The following is a 23,325-nucleotide window of genomic DNA, read 5'->3' on the forward strand; positions in this document are numbered from 1 at the left end:
TCCTGTTTGGGGGATTACCACCCACACCTGCAAATAGCTGACACCGACCCAGGGCAGACAGCAGACTGTATTAGCTGCCCCCAGACCATTTAGCGGCCTTCAACGAATCGAGGAGAGGAGACCCCCAGAACGTTGTTAAGCATTATAAAATAACGAAACAGGCACGAACGAAAATGGCCCGTTCTTAAAAAAGTGGCTCACTGAAACGTACAATTGAAAGGCCTGTACACATTCAGCTGTTGTGCTGTTGTCAGCCGAGAAACGTTCACCTTATTGGCTGAAAAATTAATAACGTCATGTTGCACTTGCAACATGACGTCATCTCTCTGCTGACGGCAGCATAGGCTGACGAGCTGTGCTGCCAGGAGAAAGCAAGTGCAGAGATGCCAAGCCGTCAGCAGAAGCCATAAATGACGCATTTAGACACTGGTAGTGGCGCATGTAAACAAATCACGTGCCACATTTTTACTAAGTACTGCAGATAAATGAAAATTCGACACTGTATAGACGCTTTTCACGTTATTTTATTTTCATAATTATTTATCAATGTAAGAAGACTAAATATTACCATTGCATATTATATGCAAATATTTTGATAATATACCTAACTATTAAAATATTGTATTAATAAAGGACATGAATATGAGACGATATATTTGTTTACAAAGCCACATTTGTAGACAGTCAGCCACTGCTGACATTTCTCATCAGCCGAATGTGTACAACTCCATCAGCCAGAAACGGTGGGTGGAGCCTATTTCGGCTGACAAAAGCACACCAGCTGAATGTGTACAGGCCTGAAATAGGAAAGAGTCATAACTCATACGTTATCTTTTTGCAATACAACTGCATTCGGGGCATACTGATTTGCTTCAAAATGTAAATACAGACCAAGTTTGACACGCTGAACAAGCACTCAGTCTCAGAAGTCCCGTATTCTAAGCGAAAACCGAGGAAACCGCCAACTGCATTATTGCATTACAGAGGGAAGAGTCCGGTCACCAGAGAACCCACAATTGAAGTTTTCTGCGGTGACCACAGCTGACTGCACCTGAAACGAGCAACTACTTTGGCAGCAAGTCTTACACAAGGAAAGTCTTTTGTGACTACTTGTCTCACATCTGTCGCCGTTCCCTAACACGATCACAGATGCGGGTCGGAATATCATTTATCTACTTGCCGATGGCGTTAATCGAGAGAAGGTTGACCTTTAGCTCAGATGCGATGACGTATGATCGAAGGCCTTTGGGAAAATCGCGTTACTCGTGTTAGGCTGAGACGAAGATGGCTGACGACTTCAACTTTCCGCGTCTAAGCAAGTAATATATAATTGCAAAAACGGAGAACCGAATAGTAAGACGCAACTAAAATTATTCTACTTTTTTGAGTGAGGAATGTGTAGCTGCAATACAGAAATTGTAAAAAAGGAACTCGCATAAGAAATTGACGTAAATAGAAATACTGTTCTCAGGACATCACCGAGTGTTGTAGAGAAGGGTTGGACATGAACAATGATGCCGAGACTGCAAAAAGTGATGATGCATCAACAGCTGAAAGACTGTCCGCAGTGGACATTTGGTTGAAAGTTATCGGGGAAGAGCTGCTGGTGTCCAAAACTGAGGATTCATCATTCGAGGACCGCTCGAACCCGTCGGGCTCAATGTTCAGTTTACCATGGAGCGCGATACAACTACATACAAGCTGTCGGTGCCGGTGGAAGGTGCGAGTGCACTTCTCAGCCGGGTCACATCTCGGCCAAGGTTCTCACTAATGACTGACGCGCCCCTTCCTCTAGAAAAAATAATATTCCGACTCATCTACCGGCTCTAGCGCCGCCCAGTGCCCGATGACTAACGCCGGCACCTGGGAGTGGACGTGCCCCGGCCCGAGCCCTGGCGAACGGGAGGAGACGCGACGGCTCCTCCTCCTTCGGGCAGGGGGCGGCGCCAGGACGGCCCCACCGGTCAGCCGTATAAGAACACGGCTCGGACAGTGTCCACAACAGTCAGTCGTCGACAGACAGTGAGAGACCAGTGGTCAGAGCGGAACGAGAGAGACATAACTCTGTTGGATTGTTCCAGTGGGACGCACCTGTAATATCGCAACAATGTGAGTAAACTTCCGGGCACTGGTGATACCAAAGAAAGGAGGGCGTCTGGCCTGGCGCAATTTTAGACTTGACTCATTTATTCTTATTCGATTTGGTCGTCATGCTGATCACGCCGCATTCCGATTGAGAGATTAATTGCACCAAGAACGGGCTGCACAGCAGGATATGGTACCGACGCCGGCCTGCAGCTATGTGCGTAACCCCAGTGATTGGTGGTAACCGGGCGCACAACACCCGTCTCTAAAACAGACCCATGACGCGCTTTGGTACATTTCTGGAAATCGGTAAATGTGTCCCAAATTATCGCCCAGCAATGGTTACATTGTAATCACACCAGCAATAACTTCGGACATTGTCGGGTGTCAAAAGCGCCGACTAGGCCGGAGCCCGAGACAATGCATGCAGTCCCTGGTGGCAGACGGACCGCGCCGAAGGAGGGAGGGGGGGGGGGCACGTAATGACCTGTCCCCCTCACCCGACATGTGTCCCGGTAACTAGGGAGGGGTTCAGCCCCAATAAATTGGTCCTTCGCAGGCCCGGGTCAGCCAGTGCGGCACACACAGAGCGCGGTCAGGGGTCGGGTCAGGTCAGATCAGGTGACACTGGCAGGACGGAGCTTACGATGACGCTCTCTGTTGGACAGAACAGGCGGTAGGTCAATGAGAGATTATTGTGAGCGTGGGATCAAACACACGGTCCAAGTCCAAAACAAGCTGACCGTGCTAACATCTTTTATACGCTTGACCAGAAATATTACATTTTTCGACCTTTCGGACAAAATTTAAGAGAGTAAATAAGTGATTTCTAAATAATAAAACTGGAAAGTTTGAATGTCTTCATATTCAAAATGTCATCTAACAACACCGTTTTCGAATGCATGCTGCAGAAAGCCAAATTAGCATTTAGCACGCATTAGTGTTATCATCTAGTTTTAAGTGTTCATCTTGAGTATACGTCTTCGTGCTCTCAAAGAAAAGTGCGGTATCTGAAAATAATTATCTGGTAATTCAGAATGGCAATGCCCGAAATCATGTCAACATACGGTTAAGACCTATAACATTCGATTTCCTACCCATCTAAAAAGTGATCAAAGGTTGAAACATTATGCTATCACAAAGCTCTCAGCATCCCATTTATGAGAGATATGGGTAAGGTTACAATATTATAATGAGAGGATGTTCTACGCTTATAATAATTAAATGATGAAGAGCAGAGCATTGCTGTACTTTTATCATTCTACCCCTGGGAGTTTCATTAAAAAGATCGACTATCACAAAAAACACAATAAATCTGATAAATTTCCGTCCTCTGTAACCGCCTTTTTGTTAAGCACAAATGATTTCAATTAACTAAAGAAATCATGATGCATATAAGCGAAAGCGAAAAAGAGCTTAAATCAGATTGCCTGATAAGATGAAGAAAGAAGCCAAATCAGACAGTCCATTTTCGTTACGTCAGCATCCATCTATTAGTAATTGGCATAATATCATTCTCTCGTTCCCCACTTTCCTGAAGTATAAACGGAAGGACGTCCTCTCATTCATATCAACCGTATCTACTGTGGACCTCCCCGGCCTGCCACTATTCCTGAAGCCCTCATTAGCGCGTGCGTTTACTGCACCGGCCAGCCGTACTCCCGTCGGCGTGCGTTCAACTCGAGTATGACTGTGCGCGTCCACTTTGACGGCGACCGGTGAGCGTCCACGGCCCACGGGCGGTCCTCCTCTGCCGGCCGAGCGTGTCTTGAGCCGCGTGTACCTCTGTTTCAGGAGCTGTTCGAGCGTTTCGAAAGCACTGCGCCGGCTGGTTCTGCTGCTCGTCCTGCTCGCGATGGCTGCCACACGGACAACAGCCGCGCCCAGGAAAATCGACTGCAGGTACGCACAGAGGTCACTCGAGAGTCTGAGGGCGAGCTAGAGGTACATCCACGGTAGAGCCTTCCGGCGGTCAGTCTTACGTTAAATGGCAATTTTACCTATCCAAGAGGATTAAAATCTATTGAAGCGCCATGCGTAGCAAAGTGGAAACCTAAAGCATATGAAGAGCAACGAACTTCAGCGCCCTTCCTGCGGCTTCTTTGATTCCGAGCGTACTCTGACTGATCTTTAGAATAATAACCCTATCTCTGTGACCTGTCTCAACTCATGACCTCTCTCTGCCTGACCCACAGGGTGATGGTCTACCACCACCAGTGTCGGGGTGTATCGGGACGCAGCAGCCGTAACCACCTGCACGGCCTGGGCCGCGCCAGGAACGCCGAGCTTATCCGGCTGGTGGCCACGTACCTTTCTGACGCCAGGTGTGTACGAACGGACGCAGAAACACAAAAACATTTGAAGACCAATCACGCAGTCGCACGCATAGTCACACATAACAGTAGAAGACAAAAACAAGCAATACAGTGGACAAAAAGCACAGTAACACAGTAGACAAAAACAAGCAATCAGCACATGCAGTTATACGTAACCACAGATGCACACACCGTATCAGAGGGCTGGTCCTAGCAATCTACCTGTCAGATATCAACTACGAATTATTTACTCGCGGACCATTGTATTATCGGCAAACAGCACAAGTTTTGTATAAAATCACAGTGCATCTTGAGAGGAAATCATGTCTCGAGAAACGGCATTCGTTTCCACTTCCGACGTTCCACTTCGAGTAATTACCAATATTCAACAGCTAACTTTCCTTGTGTTCCCCCAACAGCGAGTCGCGGAAGCTGAAGGCTCTGGAGCACTACCTGTCGCCGAACCGGAGGGATGCAGTCTCCGACAGGCGGGCCGCTTCCCTGCTCCAGAGGGTGAGTTCCGCACCTCAGACCGGTAACGATACGCTTAGCAGATCCAAGCGGGTGACGCAACAGCCCAGGGTCAGATTTCAGCAGTATCTCCACGACGATCCATTTAAAAATTCGGGTCTTGCAGCCAGTCATTCTTACATCGCACATCTAGGAAATTCAAAAAGAATGATGTAAAAACGAGCATTCTGTCTCAACAGAATGCCTCGACGCTTTTGGTTTCCAACTCCAGAAGCACGATGTTTCAGGTGTTTCAAACGAGTTCACAAATTGAGCGCAAGCTTTCAGCGAGCATTTCCGTGTGCGTTTCCTGAGGTCTAAATGTCGATGAGCCACTTCATTATTTCCATCGTCTGCGCTATTCAACTAACCATCCTTTCAATCTTTTCAGCTGCTACCAACCGAGAGCGACTACAGCGACGAAGACTATCTGGACGACTAAGGTCTACGGCATGTCTAAGGCCGACATTGACGGCGGTCCTTCCGGGACCTGCCCTCCCAGCGAAGAGAGGCTGATTGAGGAGGAAAGACACAAAGAAGGAAGAAGCGGAGGGCTTTGGGGAGACGCAAAGACACAGGATGTGGGGCTGCCAGCGGGCCGCGAGGTATAGGTGGCCGCACAAGGTCGTTTTGTAGATGTCGGCGGTCTAGTCGACCTGGCTTGAGCCATCCGACCTGACCTGACCTGACCTGACAGGGGCGGGGTGGGCAGGGCGCATCCGAAACCACCGGGGAAGGTACGTTGCTAGTCACGAGGCTGATATGCGATAGGGACGGCCGGTGGCGGGAGCCCCGTTCGCTTTGGTCGGCAGTTGGCTGTTGGCATTTACAGCAGAGCCCCATGCTTTTGAGGGCAGGCTATCATATTTATCTAATCGGTACTATCATGACAATTAAGTTATATATTAGTATTTATAGCAACTAGTGGATATACGCTGCCTATGAGCTTTGTTAGTCGTTATACTCATGGATAAAATATCTTTTTAGTTGTGCGCACTGGTTGTGTCCTGCAGTTTACCTGCCACTTAGTTTTATACGTTCTGTTTGCGTTTCGCGAGGGTGTTGGCCGGTCCACGCCTCGTGGTTCATAATTATGTTTGTCTGCACTTGATCGTCGTATTTATTTCGCGGTTGGCGTTACGCTGGTGGCGCCCGGCGGTGGCGCTGACACTTGGTGGACGTTGTGTTGATGAGATGGTGCCTGCCAGGACCGGCCGAGAAAGTCGCTCTCACGAGGAGGAGGGATGACTCGCTCACAGCACCTGTGTGTATGTGCGTGTGTTATTGAGAGTACAGGCGCGCCACAGTGGCGTGGTGCCGTACCTACCTGTGTGTTTTGTGCGTGTCTGCCGTGGAATGACATATAATACACGTGTTAGACAAGCGCTGGGTGCAATTTTGATTCATGGAAATCCAGTGAACAAATGAAAAAGGCGTATTTTGTGCAGAGATCGAGGGCGATTACAAAGTTCCTACCAGCTTAACGATAAAATCAGTCTGAAAATGCACACCGATAAGTGCGAGATTTGACCCGGACAGAAAATCCCAGCACAGATCCATTCAAAGGCAGATATTTTACGCTCATGATGACAACTACATGACTCCAGAATCTTGTCATCTGCAGACGGCTAATTAGGGAAAGTGTACATATTTACATTGATCTCGGGCAAGATCCTGGTCAGACGAGTGAACAGCACATATTCTGTCAGAGATAACGTGCAGAAAGATCACGTTCCATGTGGAATAAGGTGCCACCGGAGACAGTCTGTCCCACGTATAATGGCCCAAGTGGAAGAGGAAGCGCAAGTATTTCGACATGCACTCGTAAGAACCTACTCGGTGAGAGTTTCCCATTGCAACATCACACACGAATCTCGGTGAGTACTGACTCAGGAACTAGCGAGCAAGAACTAGGAGATTCCCTCTGTCATGGGTGTTGAGCTGAAGTCTGGAGATCCCTGCTCGGCGCCGTGTACACGACACATATGGACTTTACATTATAATTTTTGTCTCCTGACCAAGGGCAATACTTACATAAGATAGAAAGAAGGGATACGTGATAAGAAGGGTGACACATATCCGCATTTCCCAAGATATTGTAAGCTGAATAAGGGAAACAGGGATGGTAGGTTTCTGGATGACCGACAACTCCAAAATTTCAAGTGCAAAGACACAAATAATATGTAAACAATATGCATATATGCATGCAATATATACGTTCATAAATCATACAAGGATACAAGTAGGTCAAATCATACATGTTTTAGGCCCCCTGCACGCCTGCCTGAAACATAGCCAATAATATAAAAAATACCACAATTAGTTAGCAATGGCCAATGCTAAGCTGCCACAAACAGGCTTCCATGTATCCTCTATCCTTTATTTACCTTCATTGCATCGTATTTTCCACACAATATTGACATGTCACAAAGACATTCAAGTCCAGCAGCAATACACAGTATCGTATTCTTCAACGATATCACTTGAATACGAAAGGGTTTCAGCAGAATAAACCTATCAGCAAAAACTACCCAATGCCAGCGCAAGTTCGGTGCTTGCAAGTTACAGTCAGGCTCTGTCAAATGTCGACGATAACATAATATTTAGGCCAGATATCACGAAGCAAAAGGCAATGTGGGTAGCCTATTGATGACACACGTCAAAACGCCACCGACTACAAATTTTAAAGCGTATGGAAAAATACATTACCGTTATAAGTAAGGCATGAATCAGCGCCTAGACAAATACAAGCATAAACAGAAGCAAACATATACCTACACAACTCGCAATCTATCACTCAATATATGCCTAAAACGACTCTTTCAGGCAAACCCTCTTCATTCATTCGCATTCATTATCACGATCGTTTGACAGCAGTAAAGAACGAGTCGATCCGCTTATGTTTGGTCCGAGGCAATCCAGAGTGTGGTGCTGGCAGCCGCTTCTGGCCGCCGACCGGCCCGCCATCTGTTAGCCGAGACAATAACTTCTGGTTCAGACACTCATCCAGATGGCGGTTGATAAGCTCTAGCTCCTCGGGCATGGGGCGACCGCACACAGGACACGAGGCCGCTGAGGGGCCGCCACAGGCCGTCTCTGCAGCAGAAGCCGGAGTAGTGTCCTCTACATTACCCGACTGAAGTCGATCCCCGTCGCTGGCAGATGACGGTCCCACACATGCAGCGGGATCACTAATTCCATTCGCAGGTGCGTGCCTGATAGGGTCTCCAGAAACATTATCACAGCTGGAGGGTGGTGGTGAGCCTACAGATATCTCGGTTTCCTGAGTCGGCCTAAACATCTCAGTACCACCGTTAACCGCCTCTCTAGCTTCACCATTACCACTCTCGCTCTCAGCAGCACAGTCACCCGTCTCCGTAGTCCGTCCCTCACTCTGCTCTCCCCCACCGTCCGCCTTCCCATCCAGACACTGCTCCACATGGGCAGACAGCTCCGCCAGGGACCCAGCAGTTCGTCCACACACCGGACACTCATGTCGAGGGGTGGAGGCTCGGCTTGTCATCTCAGTCAGGGTGGCCTGGCGTCGGCCGGCGGCTCCCTCAGCCGCTACCAGGGCCGACGCACGCACTCCCAGCAGTCGCAGCGGTTCACCTGCCGCCAGCTCGCGGGCCAGCGCCGGCCGGGTGGCGGCGAGCAGTGCAGCCGCCGCTGAGGTCGGTTCGGCCAGCGTGGTGGCTCGCGATCGCACCACAAACGAGCTGGTCTTGAGTTTCAGCGTGACAGTCCGCCCGCGCAGGCCCTTGCGGCGAAGGTCTTCGGACAGCTGCTGACACAGCTCTCCCAGCAGCTCCGACAGCTGCGCGGGGTCTGCGGTAGCCGCGAATGTCGTCTCTGTGCTGACCGACTTCTGGTGGGAGTCCTCATCCCGCCCCACCCCCGGCGGGTCGGCGCCCAGTCCGGCGCGCAGCAGACTCAGCTGGGTGCACTCTGAGAACAGCAGTCGCACCAGGCCGCGCCGCTCGAGGAGCTGGCCGCAGCGCGTCACCTCGAGCGCCGCCAGCTGCTGAGATAACACGTTGCCAATGCCGCTTACCTTTCGAACGGGCAGCTCGCGCAGGAAGTCGAGCACGGCGCGCCGCTCGCGGGGCAGGAAGAACTGGCCGTCCGGTTTGTTTTGGTCCGAGCAGATCTTGGCCAGCATGCCGTTGGCGGCGATACCTGCCGTCACCGGAAAGACCGCGTGTAAGAGAGGGTGCTTCGATTAGGATGCGCGGTGGACATGCAACAAGACAGCGAAATACGAGGGGGTATCGAAAAGTTCTGATCATCACCATGAATTAGATGTGATAGAAATTTGATTTTTTTACATGATGTTCATTACTCCTTTGCAAGTCACCACACACGACCGCAAACTTATTGCATCGTTCCTTGAGCTGCCTCAGGCGGTCATTGTAGGACCTTCGCACTGTCCCGTTAAAGGGACTATCCCACCTTCTAAAATGTTGTTAAAACCAGTTAAATTGTGCCCGACTTTATAGATTGGATGACCAGGAACACGGTTCTGGCATTTATTTTTCATTAAACATCTTAGGCTTCCCATATTCCAAACACAAACTTTCAAATATGTGACGTCACAGCCCAAAATTACCTCCTTCCCCAGGCCACATTACTGTCATAAAGCTGATTCTTTTTACTCTGTAGGACCTCGCCGCAAACTTGGCTATCTCAACTCAAACCCCATGTTAAAGGTGGGATAGTCCCTTTAATCACTGCTCCACCTTATCAATGACGTCATTTCTGTCCTTAAAACACCGGCCATACTGTGGATTCTTCATCTCCTGTAACAATCAAGAGTCAGTTAATACCCGGTCAGGTGAATTTCTTAGATGCGGTAGGATTTAATGTCCATATCACGTTGACTCTTAAATCGCAGCTCAGGACGAATGGGCTGGGGCTCTCGGTGCGGATTAAACATCTTTCTTGGGCTTTTTTTTGCGGCGATTCTGCTTGAGGCCATCTCGCAACTTCTTCAAAATTGTGCAGTAGTGCTTGCTTATCATTATCCGACCATCATCAAGACAGTCGGTAATGACTACTACGCCAGATCCAGAACACTGATAGCATTGACCTTCCATATCGGCTTCTGCATCTTCGCCTTTTAAGAAGGGCAGATGTGCCGTGCTTAAACTTCTTGATCATCTTGTTGTCTCTGGATCATACACATAGACCCAGCATTCGTCACAAGTCATTAAATGATCGAAGATGTCTTCAATTTCCTAAAAAAAGCCTAGTTTTAATTTCGAAAGGCCAAGACGCATTTTTCTCTTGAACAAAGTAGACACGCGAACTTCTTAGCGGGCTGACTCCTTTATCGTCTGTAGTTCTTCGCCGATAATATTTTCAGGCTCTGCCAGCATTGAGACCTTTCTGTTGCACAATCATCCGAAAGGTCACACGACGATCTGTAAGGATGAGGTCCTCCACTTCCTTCACAGTCACCACCTTGTCAGTCATTGGTAGTCACTCACTTGTTGACTTCCCTGCAAGGGCCATGCAAACAAGTTGAAAATTATTCCTTCATTTTCGGTAAGTGCATGAGAGGGGCTTTCCTCGCCATAAACTAATTTCACGTTCTTTATGTATTTTCTCAGTGTGATACCGTTTCAAATGTATTAGTTGGATGACGGTTCGGTCCTCAATGGGCCAAATACTCATCTTTTTTACTTCTAAGTCTCTCCTACATAAGATAAAACCACTTCTCAGGATTCTCTTTGCGGGAACATTATTCTTAAGAACCGAATATAATACCAACCAAAAATCATCAAAATCGGTCTATATCTTCTATGTGATGATCAGAACTTTTCGATACCCCCTCGTATGTAATTCACTTGATACTTTACCTGCACTCGAAGTGGTAGCAATTATCATGAATGGCGATGGTATGACTATACGAATATAGCTGGAGAAGTCAAAGTGCAGAAAGAATTGCAGGCAAATACCATTCGAACTATATCAAGCACATCAAAAATCAAACACGAACATCGCCAGGATTTTTCAACAATATTTGCCGGTGTCTACCCACGATTCTCTCATCTCCAGTCTATCCGTAATAGCCCCGAGTTTCGCTCCCCATCCAGTGCCAACTCAGGCTCGCTCCAGCTCTGCACCCATCCGCCGACCTGTCTCCCCCATCTGGTGCCGGTCCCATGCCACCCCTCCACCTCCCATCAGTCAGCCATCTCACCAGCGCTGGCGGTGAGCCGCGTCAGCCGGCAGATCTCGGCCCGCATCTCCCTGACCAGACGCTGAGCCACCTCGTCCTCCGACTGCTCTCCAGTGTCTCCGTCCATCTCAGAGGCCACTCGGTCCGTGATGTCCAGGTAGCCTTCGTCCAGAGACACCATCGACAAGTCCGGGTCGTACCTGGTCGGATCGGCGAGAGGGGAGCGTCAGAGAGGGAGTAGGGACGCCGTTGAACAGACGAGTATGAAGAGTAGACATGGTACGGTCGCGGTAAAGGTGAAAAACAAAATGAACGGTATTGACTTTGCTGACTGGTAAGTGAAGATTAAACCAGATTCATTGGACAGGCTTACAGAGGCTAAAGCAGAAAGGCTTGTCCTATCTTAGTTCGGAGACTGTCAAGCAGTTCTCTTGCTGCAGATCTGGTTTAATTTCAGACACCAGTCGCCGACATTTAGCACATTTAGTTTCATCATCTAAAAAAAAAAAAAAACATCTAGCCCTATTCCTCAAACGCGAGTCCCTGACACCGCCCCCTCACCTGGCCATCACCTGCTGCACCAGTTGGCTGGCGGCGCGGTACTTGTCAAAGTCACACGGCACGATCACCAGCTGGGGGCACAGTTTGCGGCCGATGAACCCAGGCATGGCGGCCCGCACGCCGAACTTGCGCGCGGCGTAGTTGGATGTGCTCAGCATGCTGTTACTGCCGACAGCCATCGGTACGTCCCTGTCGGTGAAGGGGGGGGGGGGGTGAAGGGGGACGGTGTCAAAGGGACAGAGTTAGGGGGCTCCACATGGATTTAACAGTAATGAGCATGAATGGTGACATATGGGATCAGGGAGGGCGGTGCGAGTAGCGCGGTGTCAGGGGAACTGTGTCAAGAGGTGGCGAGGTCAGGGACTCATGCATCAGAAAGACAGTGGTGTCAGTGCAAACGACGGGGACCAGCTATTTACCTCTTCCTACAAGGCCAGAGAGGCTGAGGTCGTCGACAAAACGACACGCAGCACGGAACAAACTACGAAGTATAAAAGAACCTACCTATCTCAGCCATCGCATGTACAGAGCTCCAGCTTTGAGCTTACCTTAGCTCGGGTCGGTCTCGCATCTCGACGGCAGCGTAAAACGCGTCCATGTCCACGTGCACAATGAACCGGCTCAGGTCACGTGACTGCTCCAGCTGGGCCGTCAGCGCGTCCATCTGCGGTCACATGACGTTATAGGTCAGTCATGGGAGATCACTTTGGGAAGCGAATTGGGATAGCTAATGGTAGTGATCAGGCTATTCAAGCAGGATCTATAATATGAATGGTAGGGTGGGCGGCTCCTTGGTTGAAAGGGCCAAGTCCCTACCTCGCAGAACCTGTGGCACAGCACTGGACCAACCATGCAACCACATCGTGAATTGCATGATTTTAGATTTTAGGGCATGAATTTAGAAACAAATTTTTACGTCTCGACGCTGACTGTCGGTAATACGGATCTTTTTTGCCCGTTGCCAATTACTGTATAGTTGGCGATTATCAGCGAAAAACTGCCCATGGTAAAGAGGCTGCATCTCAACTGACTGTCCCGACTTCCCAGTCTCGCCACTGAATGTGGGAGCAGTGAGTCCGATTTACCTGGGCCTCTGATCGGCAGATCTGTTCAGGAGTGAACGAATCTTTGAGCTCGAGCATTCGCCGAATCCGCTCGTCGATCTTCTCCTGCCGTTGCTTCTTGTGGTTGTAGAACTTGGAACCTCTCGATGCCTCCTCAATAATCTGAAATATTTGGATCATGAATGAGCGAATTAACGACAAAGTATGTTGCATAGTACCTTCTACACACTCATTGCTATAAGACAAGAGACATCATTGGCCATGTTTATAGACCAAGCTTTCAATGCCTATGTGCCAGTCTTCATATTGCAAACAATGTGTACTATTGGTCTCAAGACAAGGGCCCAGGCGACCTGTAGTTTTGATGCATTGAATAGCCTTACCCTAGCCACAACTCGGGCCGAGTGCACCCCTCCTCCCACCCAGCGCCATCCCCACTCAATTTGTGGCGAGGGTGTGGGTATTCACCGCATCTGAACAACAGGTCGCCTGGGCCCTTATCTTGAGACCAATAGTACAGTCCACAGCAGAAGTAATGTGGGGTTTCAGTCATGGGTATGTTCTGCTTCTGAAGCTTAGGAACGATTAGCCAGACTACAATGAAACTTTGAATGTAGCTTATATGTATCGTCACCCTTGCAGCTGCAACTTTAGCTATTGACATCTTCTTTTCGATCACTCCGCATTAAACAATCGCCAGTCAAAGCAAACCGTTGAGATTGGTAAAACCCTACATTACTTTACCGGTGGGCTGTACATTGATCAGCCTCTATCACTCACAGGCAGATCAAGAAATGTAATACCGGCCCCAGGGGATTTTTTCGAAAAAAAGAAACTCTTTCGACTTTGCTTCCTCTTGCAAAGTTAAAAATTTAAAGCACTTCTTCAAAAGCTTGTTCAAAAGAACCAAATAGGTTGACACACAGTACACACAAGACATAACAGTTATTACCCACCATAAAATATAGACAGGCATTAGGTACCTACCTGATTTATCTTGTCAGTATCAAGTCCTTCCATTCCTGCCTTAGTGTCATTGAGTTTCATAGTGGCCAGTTGACCTCTTGGTTTTGAATGCATCTCAGTGGTGGTCTCATTTCTTGAGGCCTCTCTAGGTTCACCATCGTGTGGCTCTGTAACTTCTTCCACCTCAGCTTCTAAAGACTGTTCTGGAGAAGGAGCCAAATAGCTATTGGATGCCATTGTTGAAAAGTTTCTTGATGCAGTTGTTGTCTTCACCCAGCAATATTTTGTTATTTTTCAGATTGGTCCAGACTGAATCAATATTCAATAGTTGTCTGAAATGGACAAACGCTTATCAAATTTGTGTCATAGGTGTTCTCTGGACTCTGAATATTACAAGAAATCATCAGTTATCATACATCCAGGTTAGGTAGGTAGGTAATACAAGACCTAGAGCACAGTTTTATTATAAAATAATTACTTTTTACAAAGACCCTAGTTAGACCTAGATTAAGACCCCTAGATTAAATAAAAGATGCTGTATCAAACCAGGAGCAGGATAAAGAACATGTCAACTGTGCAGCCAAAGGAACAGCAGTTGACATATCCTTATTCCTGCACGTGGTTTATTTCATCACAGGAGTAAGGAGGCTGCCTTGAAGTTAGGCAATGCACTGTGCAAAGATGTGTTAGAATATTTAAAACAAATATTATACTTTACAATGTAAGCTTAAAATACCTCTTCACAGTGATGCCAATTGATTTACTAAGTGTTTTAAAGATTATTGAGCACAACCTAGGGCTTCAGCTTTACCTGATCTATCTATTAACTGAGTCAGAAATCAGAATGTGTGGTGGGTAGTATGTTACCTGTTAGTTGTTACACCCCTTCACAATGAGATTAAACCAACCATTTGACAACATCCATGCAGATACCTCAACTTAAAGTGACCATCCCACCTTAACATTAGTTTTGAGTTGAGATAGCCAACTTGGTGGCCATGGCCTGAAAATACTGGTTTGGGCACTCACAACATCAAAAAATGTTTTAATCCGGAGTTATGGAATTTCAAACTTGCAATTTTCGGGTTCTAACTCTAAGGGGCTAATGCATTGGAATGCCCCCTTAGAATTTGCGACGTCAGCGCATATCTAACGATTTTAAATCTTTTACTAGAACATTTGGTAGCACGCCGTGATATATGCCTCTTTGAGCGCAACAAGTGCCGCACTTTATAAAAAGAGTCGCTAGGAACAGCGGAGATCCCAAAAAGTAAACAAGAGGGCGGTACACATGGAGGTCCCCGCTTCAAAAATTAGTTAATCCCTGTAATATAGACATCATTCTATAGAGAAACTCATGTTTAGTAAGAATAATGTGGTTTCCAGTTATCTGATCGATAATTTTAAGACCAAAAGCTAACTAATCGTATTCTTACCACGATCTCGGTGGAGCCGCACGACGGTCTGTTGTCAACGTGTCAATTGTCGTTCAATACCATTACGCAGAAATGTAGTATCTTCATAAAACCCAACACACTAGGGGGACTGTGGGAAACCGGGGTTTTGGGTGGGTGGGGGGTACTATTTTTTATGAAAAAGTGATAGATATACACAAATAATTTTGGAATTTCGGTTCTGTTTCAATAGAAGAGAATTCGGTAATTTTCTTTTTCGGTAAAGCGCCTCACGAGATGCGCCAGATCTGTCGACGAATGATAGCGACTTTTCTGAAAAAGTCTTCAGAAATGTTTCGTTCGTAATTATTTTCGTTCGTGCATTTTCTTTATTTTCGTTTTTTGGTCCGTGCATTTTTTTGTCTCTACATATTTTCATTTTTCGTCCAACATTTCTTCGCCCGTACTGTACATGTTTTCGTCTGTGGCCAACTCGTGGCGACGCAGTGCAGTGCCGAAGGCAATGCCTTAGGAGAGATTACAGGCAATAGTAAATCAAATATTTTTGTCTAATATCTTGAAAACCAGTGAATATTTTTCGATGAAATTTGGTAGATATTCGTTTTCGCTCTTTCTGAACCGAGCGACATTACTTTCATGCCAATTCATTAACTTTTTTGAAGGTGGGACGGTCCCTTTAACGACTACTTGATCCCAAAATATAAACCAAAATCGTGAATGCCACAACTCCCGCCTCGCTCTTTTCGTTTTCCGCGTATCAGCATGAGCTGAACCAAAATGGTTGCATGTCAGTTAGATTATAAATCTTTTGACAAGCATCAATACCAAGATTGTTACAGATAATCAATACTTTGTAATATTGTAAAGTATACAATATTGTAAAGTATAATATTTGTTTTAAATATTCTAAAAAACTTGGTCTTTATTGTAAGGTTTTCACACTTTCGCGCTTACGTCCATCAATTGAGCAGCAGTTTGATATTCGCGAATATCAAACTAAAAATTCGATATTCGGACGGGGAACGCAATAACTCAAGAACCAGTGAACCGATTTTGATGAAAAGACCCTCATTCGATTCCTCGTTCCTCATTGCAGGTTGACAGCGATTTCCAGGTCACTAGGTCATGACCTTCAAGGTCAAGGTCAAGGTCAAAGGACGGGGAACGCTCTACAGCCTAAAGTTACCGTCCGATTGGCTTGTAAATGGTCTCAATCGATTCCTTGACCCCGATTCCAAGTTGACAGCGATTTCTAGGTCACTAGGTCATGACCTTCAAGGTCAAGGTCAAGGTCAAAGGACGGGGAACGCTCTACAGCCTAAAGTTACCGTCCGATTGGCTTGTAAATGGTCTCAATCGATTCCTCGACCCCGATTCCAGGTTGACAGCGATTTCCAGGTCACTAGGTCATGACCTTCAAGGTCAAGGTCAAGGTCAAAGGACGGGGAACGCTCTGCAGCCTAAAGTTACCGTCCGATTGGCTTGTAAATGGTCTCAATCGATTCCTCGACCCCGATTCCAGGTTGACAGCCATTTTCAGGTCACTAGGTCATGACCTTCAAGGTCAAGGTCAAGGTCAAAGGACGGGGAACGCTCTACAGCCTAAAGTTACCGTCCGATTGGCTTGTAAATGGTCTCAATCGATTCCTCGACCCCGATTCCAGGTTGACAGCGATTTCCAGGTCACTAGGTCATGACCTTCAAGGTCAAGGTCAAGGTCAAAGGACGGGGAACGCTCTACAGCCTAAAGTTACCGTCCGATTGGCTTGTAAATGGTCTCAATCGATTCCTCGACCCCGATTCCAGGTTGACAGCCATTTTCAGGTCACTAGGTCATGACCTTCAAGGTTAAGGTCAAGGTCAAAGGACGGGGAACGTCCTTTGACCGGGAAAGGTCGGGGAATCGATTGATACCATTTACAAGCCAATCGGGCGGTAACTTTAGGCTGTAGAGCGTTCCCCTTCCTTTGACCTTGTTTTCGCGAATCTGCTGTTAATGAAAATGACCTTGAAGGTCATGACCTAGTGACCTAGAAATCGCTGTCAACCTGGAATCGGGATCGGGGAATCGATTGAGACCACTTACAAGCCAATCGGACGGTAACTTTACGCTGTAGAGCGTTCCCCGTCCTTTGACCTTGACCTTGACCTTGAATGTCATGACCTAGTGACCTGGAAATCGCTGTCAACCTGTAATGAGGAACGAGGAATCGAATGAGGGTCTTTTCATCAAAATCGGTTCACTGGTTCTTGAGTTATTGCGTTCCCCGTCCGAATATCAAATTTTTAGTTTGATATTCGCGAACCTTGACCTTGACCTTAAAGGTCATGACTTAACCCGCGCACCGACGGGGGGGGGCGGATATCCGCCCCCCTGAGGTTTTTCGCGAATAGCGGGAAAACCGCGGCGCGTAGCGCCGCGAAATTTGGTATGACTATTCCCTCATCAATTTTACACATGGTGTGCAAGTTTGAACCTCCTACCTTTCAAGGTCAGGTCACCAGGTCCCTTTGAATGACCCAACCTCAAGTCACTTTTTTGCAACTTTGTCACCGTGCCAGAGCTACAGTAGATGTCGGAGGCCTTTGAAAGTCGCAGGATGTTATAAGGTCATTAGTAGCTACAATTTGAATGTCTCGGAATTTTGATAACGGTGACCTAAGGTCAGGTCAATTTCGCGACCTCCCCATTATAAGTCAATGGGGGAAAAATCAACTCCCTGTTTTTACCACTAAAACGGGTCGGAATGGCCCCATATACCATACATGACTTCATATACGATCAACCTTCACTACCTTGAGGTCTGTTTTGCTGTTGGGCAGCTGTGAGGTCATGTGACGTCATCAAAGGTCACCAAAGGATTTTGGCCAATAACTCCGTACAGGAACAAGATACAGACGCGTGGATGGTCTCATTGTGTTCAGCTCGTCAAGACGCATCGAATGATATACATGATGACCTCAAAGTCACGTGACCTGAGGTCAACCTTTGACCTTGACCTTTCGAGGTCAACATATATATCATTCGATGCGGATTGACGAGAGGATCACGATGATGCCCTTAGTTTGCTCCTATCTTGACTAATTCGAAAGTTATTCGAGAAAAACTCTCTCCATATCCAGCGCCGCCATTTTGACTTTTTCGACCCCTGTGACGTCATCTTTGACCTGACCTGAAAATGACCTTTGTAAAAATTGTAGATCTTGACCGTGCGTATCCGATGCCGTTTACCGCTTGTCGCTATCTTGCTTCGTTCTCGAGATCTCAGGGGGGGGGGGGCGGTCATCCGCCCCCCCCCGTCGGTGCGAAGTTGGCGCAGACCACCGTCGGTGCGCGGGTTAAAGACCTGAAAATGGCTGTCAACCTGGAATCGGGGTCGAGGAATCGATTGAGACCATTTACAAGCCAATCGGACGGTAACTTTAGGCTGTAGAGCGTTCCCCGTCCTTTGACCTTGACCTTGACCTTGAAGGTCATGACCTAGTGACCTGGAAATCGCTGTCAACCTGGAATCGGGGTCAAGGAATCGATTGAGACCATTTACAAGCCAATCGGACGGTAACTTTAGGCTGTAGAGCGTTCCCCGTCCTTTGACCTTGACCTTGACCTTGAAGGCCATGACCTAGTGACCTGAAAATCGCTGTCAACATGGAATCGGGGTCAAGGAATCGATTGAGACCATTTACAAGCCAATCGGACGGTAACTTTAGGCTGTAGAGCGTTCCCCGTCCTTTGACCTTGACCTTGAAGGTCATGACCTAGTGACCTGAAAATGGCTGTCAACCTGGAATCGGGGTCGAGGAATCGATTGAGACCATTTGCAAGCCAATCGGACGGTAACTTTAGGCTGTAGAGCGTTCCCCGTCCTTTGACCTTGACCTTGACCTTGAAGGTCATGACCTAGTGACCTGGAAATTGCTGTCAACCTGGAATCGGGGTCGAGGAATCGATTGAGACCATTTACAAGCCAATCGGACGGTAACTTTAGGCTGTAGAGCGTTCCCCGTCCTTTGACCTTGACCTTGACCTTGAAGGTCATGACCTAGTGACCTAGAAATCGCTGTCAACCTGGAATCGGGGTCGGGGAATCGATTGAGACCATTTACAAGCCAATCGGACGGTAACTTTAGGCTGTAGAGCGTTCCCCGTCCTTTGACCTTGACCTTGACCTTGAAGGTCATGACCTAGTGACCTGGAAATCGCTGTCAACCTGCAATGAGGAACGAGGAATCGAATGAGGGTCTTTTCATCAAAATCGGTTCACTGGTTCTTGAGTTATTGCGTTCCCCGTCCGAATATCGAATTTTTAGTTTGATATTCGCGAACCTTGACCTTGACCTTAAAGGTCATGACCTAGTGACCTGAAAATGGCTGTCAACCTGGAATCGGGGTCGAGGAATCGATTGAGACCATTTACAAGCCAATCGGACGGTAACTTTAGGCTGTAGAGCGTTCCCCGTCCTTTGACCTTGACCTTGACCTTGAAGGTCATGACCTAGTGACCTGAAAATGGCTGTCAACCTGGAATCGGGGTCGAGGAATCGATTGAGACCATTTACAAGCCAATCAGACGGTAACTTTAGGCTGCAGAGCGTTCCCCGTCCTTTGACCTTGACCTTGACCTTGAAGGTCATGACCTAGTGACCTGGAAATCGCTGTCAACCTGGAATCGGGTTCGAGGAATCGATTGAGACCATTTACAAGCCAATCGGACGGTAACTTTAGGCTGTAGAGCGTTCCCCGTCCTTTGACCTTGACCTTGACCTTGAAGGTCATGACCTAGTGACCTAGAAATCGCTGTCAACCTGGAATCGGGGTCGGGGAATCGATTGAGACCATTTACAAGCCAATCGGACGGTAACTTTAGGCTGTAGAGCGTTCCCCGTCTTCTGACCTTGACCTTGACCTTGAAGGTCATGACCTAGTGACCTGAAAATCGCTGTCACCTTGGAATCGGGGTCAAGGAATCGATTGAGACCATTTACAAGCCAATCGGACGGTAACTTTAGGCTGTAGAGCGTTCCCCGTCCTTTGACCTTGACCTTGACCTTAAAGGTCATGACCTAGTGACCTGGAAATCGCTGTCAACCTGGGATCGGGGTCAAGGAATCGATTGAGACCATTTACAAGCCAATCGGACGGTAACTTTAGGCTGTAGAGCGTTCCCCGTCCTTTGACCTTGACCTTGACCTTGAAGGTCATGACCTAGTGACCTGGAAATCGCTGTCAACTTGGAATCGGGGTCGAGGAATCGATTGAGACCATTTACAAGCCAATCGGACGGTAACTTTAGGCTGTAGAGCGTTCCCCGTCCTTTGACCTTGACCTTGACCTTGAAGGTCATGACCTAGTGACCTAGAAATCGCAGTCAACCTTGAATCGGGGTAGGGGAATCGATTGAGACCATTTACAAGCCAATCGGACGGTAACTTTAGGCTGTAGAGCGTTCCCCGTCCTTTGACCTTGACCTTGACCTTGAAGGTCATGACCTAGTGACCTGGAAATCGCTGTCAACCTGCAATGAGGAACGAGGAATCGAATGAGGGTCTTTTCATCAAAATCAGTTCACTGGTTCTTGAGTTATTGCGTTCCCCGTCCGAATATCGAATTTTTAGTTTGATATTCGCGAACCTTGACCTTGACCTTAAAGGTCATGACCTAGTGACCTGAAAATGACTGTCAACCTGGAATCGGGGTCGAGGAATCGATTGAGACCATTTACAAGCCAATCGGACGGTAACTTTAGGCTGTAGAGCGTTCCCCGTCCTTTGACCTTGACCTTGACCTTGAAGGTCATGACCTAGTGACCTGAAAATGGCTGTCAACCTGGAATCGGGGTCGAGGAATCGATTGAGACCATTTACAAGCCAATCGGACGGTAACTTTAGGCTGCAGAGCGTTCCCCGTCCTTTGACCTTGACCTTGACCTTGAAGGTCATGACCTAGTGACCTGGAAATCGCTGTCAACCTGGAATCGGGGTCGAGGAATCGATTGAGACCATTTACAAGCCAATCGGACGGTAACTTTAGGCTGTAGAGCGTTCCCCGTCCTTTGACCTTGACCTTGACCTTGAAGGTCATGACCTAGTGACCTAGAAATCGCTGTCAACTTGGAATCGGGGTCAAGGAATCGATTGAGACCATTTACAAGCCAATCGGACGGTAACTTTAGGCTGTAGAGCGTTCCCCGTCCTTTGACCTTGACCTTGACCTTGAAGGTCATGACCTAGTGACCTGGAAATCGCTGTCAACTTGGAATCGGGGTCAAGGAATCGATTGAGACCATTTACAAGCCAATCGGACGGTAACTTTAGGCTGTAGAGCGTTCCCCGTCCTTTGACCTTGACCTTGACCTTGAAGGTCATGACCTAGTGACCTGGAAATCGCTGTCAACCTGGAATCGGGGTCGAGGAATCGATTGAGACCATTTACAAGCCAATCGTACGGTAACTTTAGGCTGTAGAGCGTTCCCCGTCCTTTGACCTTGACCTTGACCTTGAAGGTCATGACCTAGTGACCTAGAAATCGCTGTCAACCTGGGATCGGGGTAGGGGAATCGATTGAGACCATTTACAAGCCAATCGGACGGTAACTTTAGGCTGTAGAGCGTTCCCCGTCCTTTGACCTTGACCTTGACCTTGAAGGTCATGACCTAGTGACCTGGAAATCGCTGTCAACCTGCAATGAGGAACGAGGAATCGAATGAGGGTCTTTTCATCAAAATCGGTTCACTGGTTCTTGAGTTATTGCGTTCCCCGTCCGAATATCGAATTTTTAGTTTGATATTCGCGAACCTTGACCTTGACCTTAAAGGTCATGACCTAGTGACCTGAAAATGGCTGTCAACCTGGAATCGGGGTCGAGGAATCGATTGAGACCATTTACAAGCCAATCGGACGGTAACTTTAGGCTGTAGAGCGTTCCCCGTCCTTTGACCTTGACCTTGACCTTGAAGGTCATGACCTAGTGACCTGAAAATGGCTGTCAACCTGGAATCGGGGTCGAGGAATCGATTGAGACCATTTACAAGCCAATCAAACGGTAACTTTAGGCTGCAGAGCGTTCCCCGTCCTTTGACCTTGACCTTGACCTTGAAGGTCATGACCTAGTGACCTGGAAATCGCTGTCAACCTGGAATCGGGGTCGAGGAATCGATTGAGACCATTTACAAGCCAATCGGACGGTAACTTTAGGCTGCAGAGCGTTCCCCGTCCTTTGACCTTGACCTTGACCTTGAAGGTCATGACCTAGTGACCTGGAAATCGCTGTCAACCTGGAATCGGGGTCGAGGAATCGATTGAGACCATTTACAAGCCAATCGGACGGTAACTTTAGGCTGTAGAGCGTTCCCCGTCCTTTGACCTTGACCTTGACCTTGAAGGTCATGACCTAGTGACCTAGAAATCGCTGTCAACCTGGAATCGGGGTCAGGGAATCGATTGAGATCATTTACAAGCCAATCGGACGGTAACTTTAGGCTGTAGAGCGTTCCCCGTCCTTTGACCTTGACCTTGACCTTGAAGGTCATGACCTAGTGACCTGAAAATCGCTGTCGACTTGGAATCGGGGTCAAGGAATCGATTGAGACCATTTACAAGCCAATCGGACGGTAACTTTAGGCTGTAGAGCGTTCCCCGTCCTTTGACCTTGACCTTGACCTTGAAGGTCATGACCTAGTGACCTGAAAATGGCTGTCAACCTGGAATCGGGGTCGAGGAATCGATTGAGACCATTTACAAGCCAATCGGACGGTAACTTTAGGCTGTAGAGCGTTCCCCGTCCTTTGACCTTGACCTTGACCTTGAAGGTCATGACCTAGTGACCTGGAAATCGCTGTCAACCTGCAATGAGGAACGAGGAATCGAATGAGGGTCTTTTCATCAAAATTGGTTCACTGGTTCTTGAGTTATTGCGTTCCCCGTCCGAATATCGAATTTTTAGTTTGATATTCGCGAATATCAAACTGCTGCTCAATTGATGGACGTTTCGCGCTTTATGTTATGCGACTTTTGCATCAGCTGCGTCACAAAAGAATGCACAAGTTTTTCCTGCCATATGAAGGGAAACTTCAATTCTTTTTTTACTCCCAATTCGTTAGAATCCAACCAAGGCAATCCACAAAATTCAAGGCTTCCAATCCAATCCAAGGAATTCAATCCAAGTTTCATCACTTATCGAGAGTTTCAACGGCAATTGCTGGGGCATTTCGCCACCCACCACTTGC

The 23,325-nt window shown here is 47.7% G+C and overlaps 2 protein-coding genes across 9 annotated transcripts; one reads left to right on the forward strand and one right to left on the reverse strand.

Annotated features, from left to right (window-relative positions):
- The first annotated feature begins 275 nt into the window (after positions 1–275).
- Positions 276–6,295, forward strand: LOC122390900. Its single transcript, XM_043384348.1, has 5 exons — positions 276–2,109; positions 3,880–3,987; positions 4,281–4,409; positions 4,820–4,913; positions 5,302–6,295. Coding segments are annotated over exons 1-5 (384 nt in total). The 5' UTR covers positions 276–2,107; the 3' UTR covers positions 5,353–6,295.
- Positions 6,296–7,269: 974 nt separating this feature from the next.
- LOC122390893 (DNA polymerase kappa-like) lies at positions 7,270–16,046 on the reverse strand. Of its 8 annotated transcripts, none has more exons than XM_043384324.1 (7): positions 15,122–16,046; positions 13,707–14,017; positions 12,741–12,881; positions 12,204–12,319; positions 11,656–11,844; positions 11,116–11,294; positions 7,270–9,089 (listed from the first exon to the last, which is right to left on the reverse strand). In XM_043384324.1, the coding sequence occupies exons 2-7, from the start codon at positions 13,920–13,922 to the stop codon at positions 7,768–7,770; spliced, it is 2,163 nt and encodes a 720-aa protein (XP_043240259.1). In that variant the 5' UTR covers positions 13,923–14,017; positions 15,122–16,046; the 3' UTR covers positions 7,270–7,767. The 8 variants fall into 8 exon arrangements, with proteins under 8 accessions (XP_043240259.1, XP_043240263.1, XP_043240261.1 ...); XM_043384328.1 differs by lacking the exon at positions 15,122–16,046 and adding an exon at positions 14,915–14,957; XM_043384326.1 differs by lacking the exon at positions 15,122–16,046 and adding an exon at positions 14,715–14,929.
- Between the last annotated feature and the right edge of the window lie 7,279 nt (positions 16,047–23,325).

The sequence above is a fragment of the Amphibalanus amphitrite genome, unplaced genomic scaffold (genome assembly GCF_019059575.1).
Source record: "Amphibalanus amphitrite isolate SeventyFive unplaced genomic scaffold, NRLGWU_Aamphi_draft 000414F_arrow, whole genome shotgun sequence".
Taxonomy (NCBI): Eukaryota; Metazoa; Arthropoda; class Thecostraca; order Balanomorpha; family Balanidae; genus Amphibalanus; species Amphibalanus amphitrite.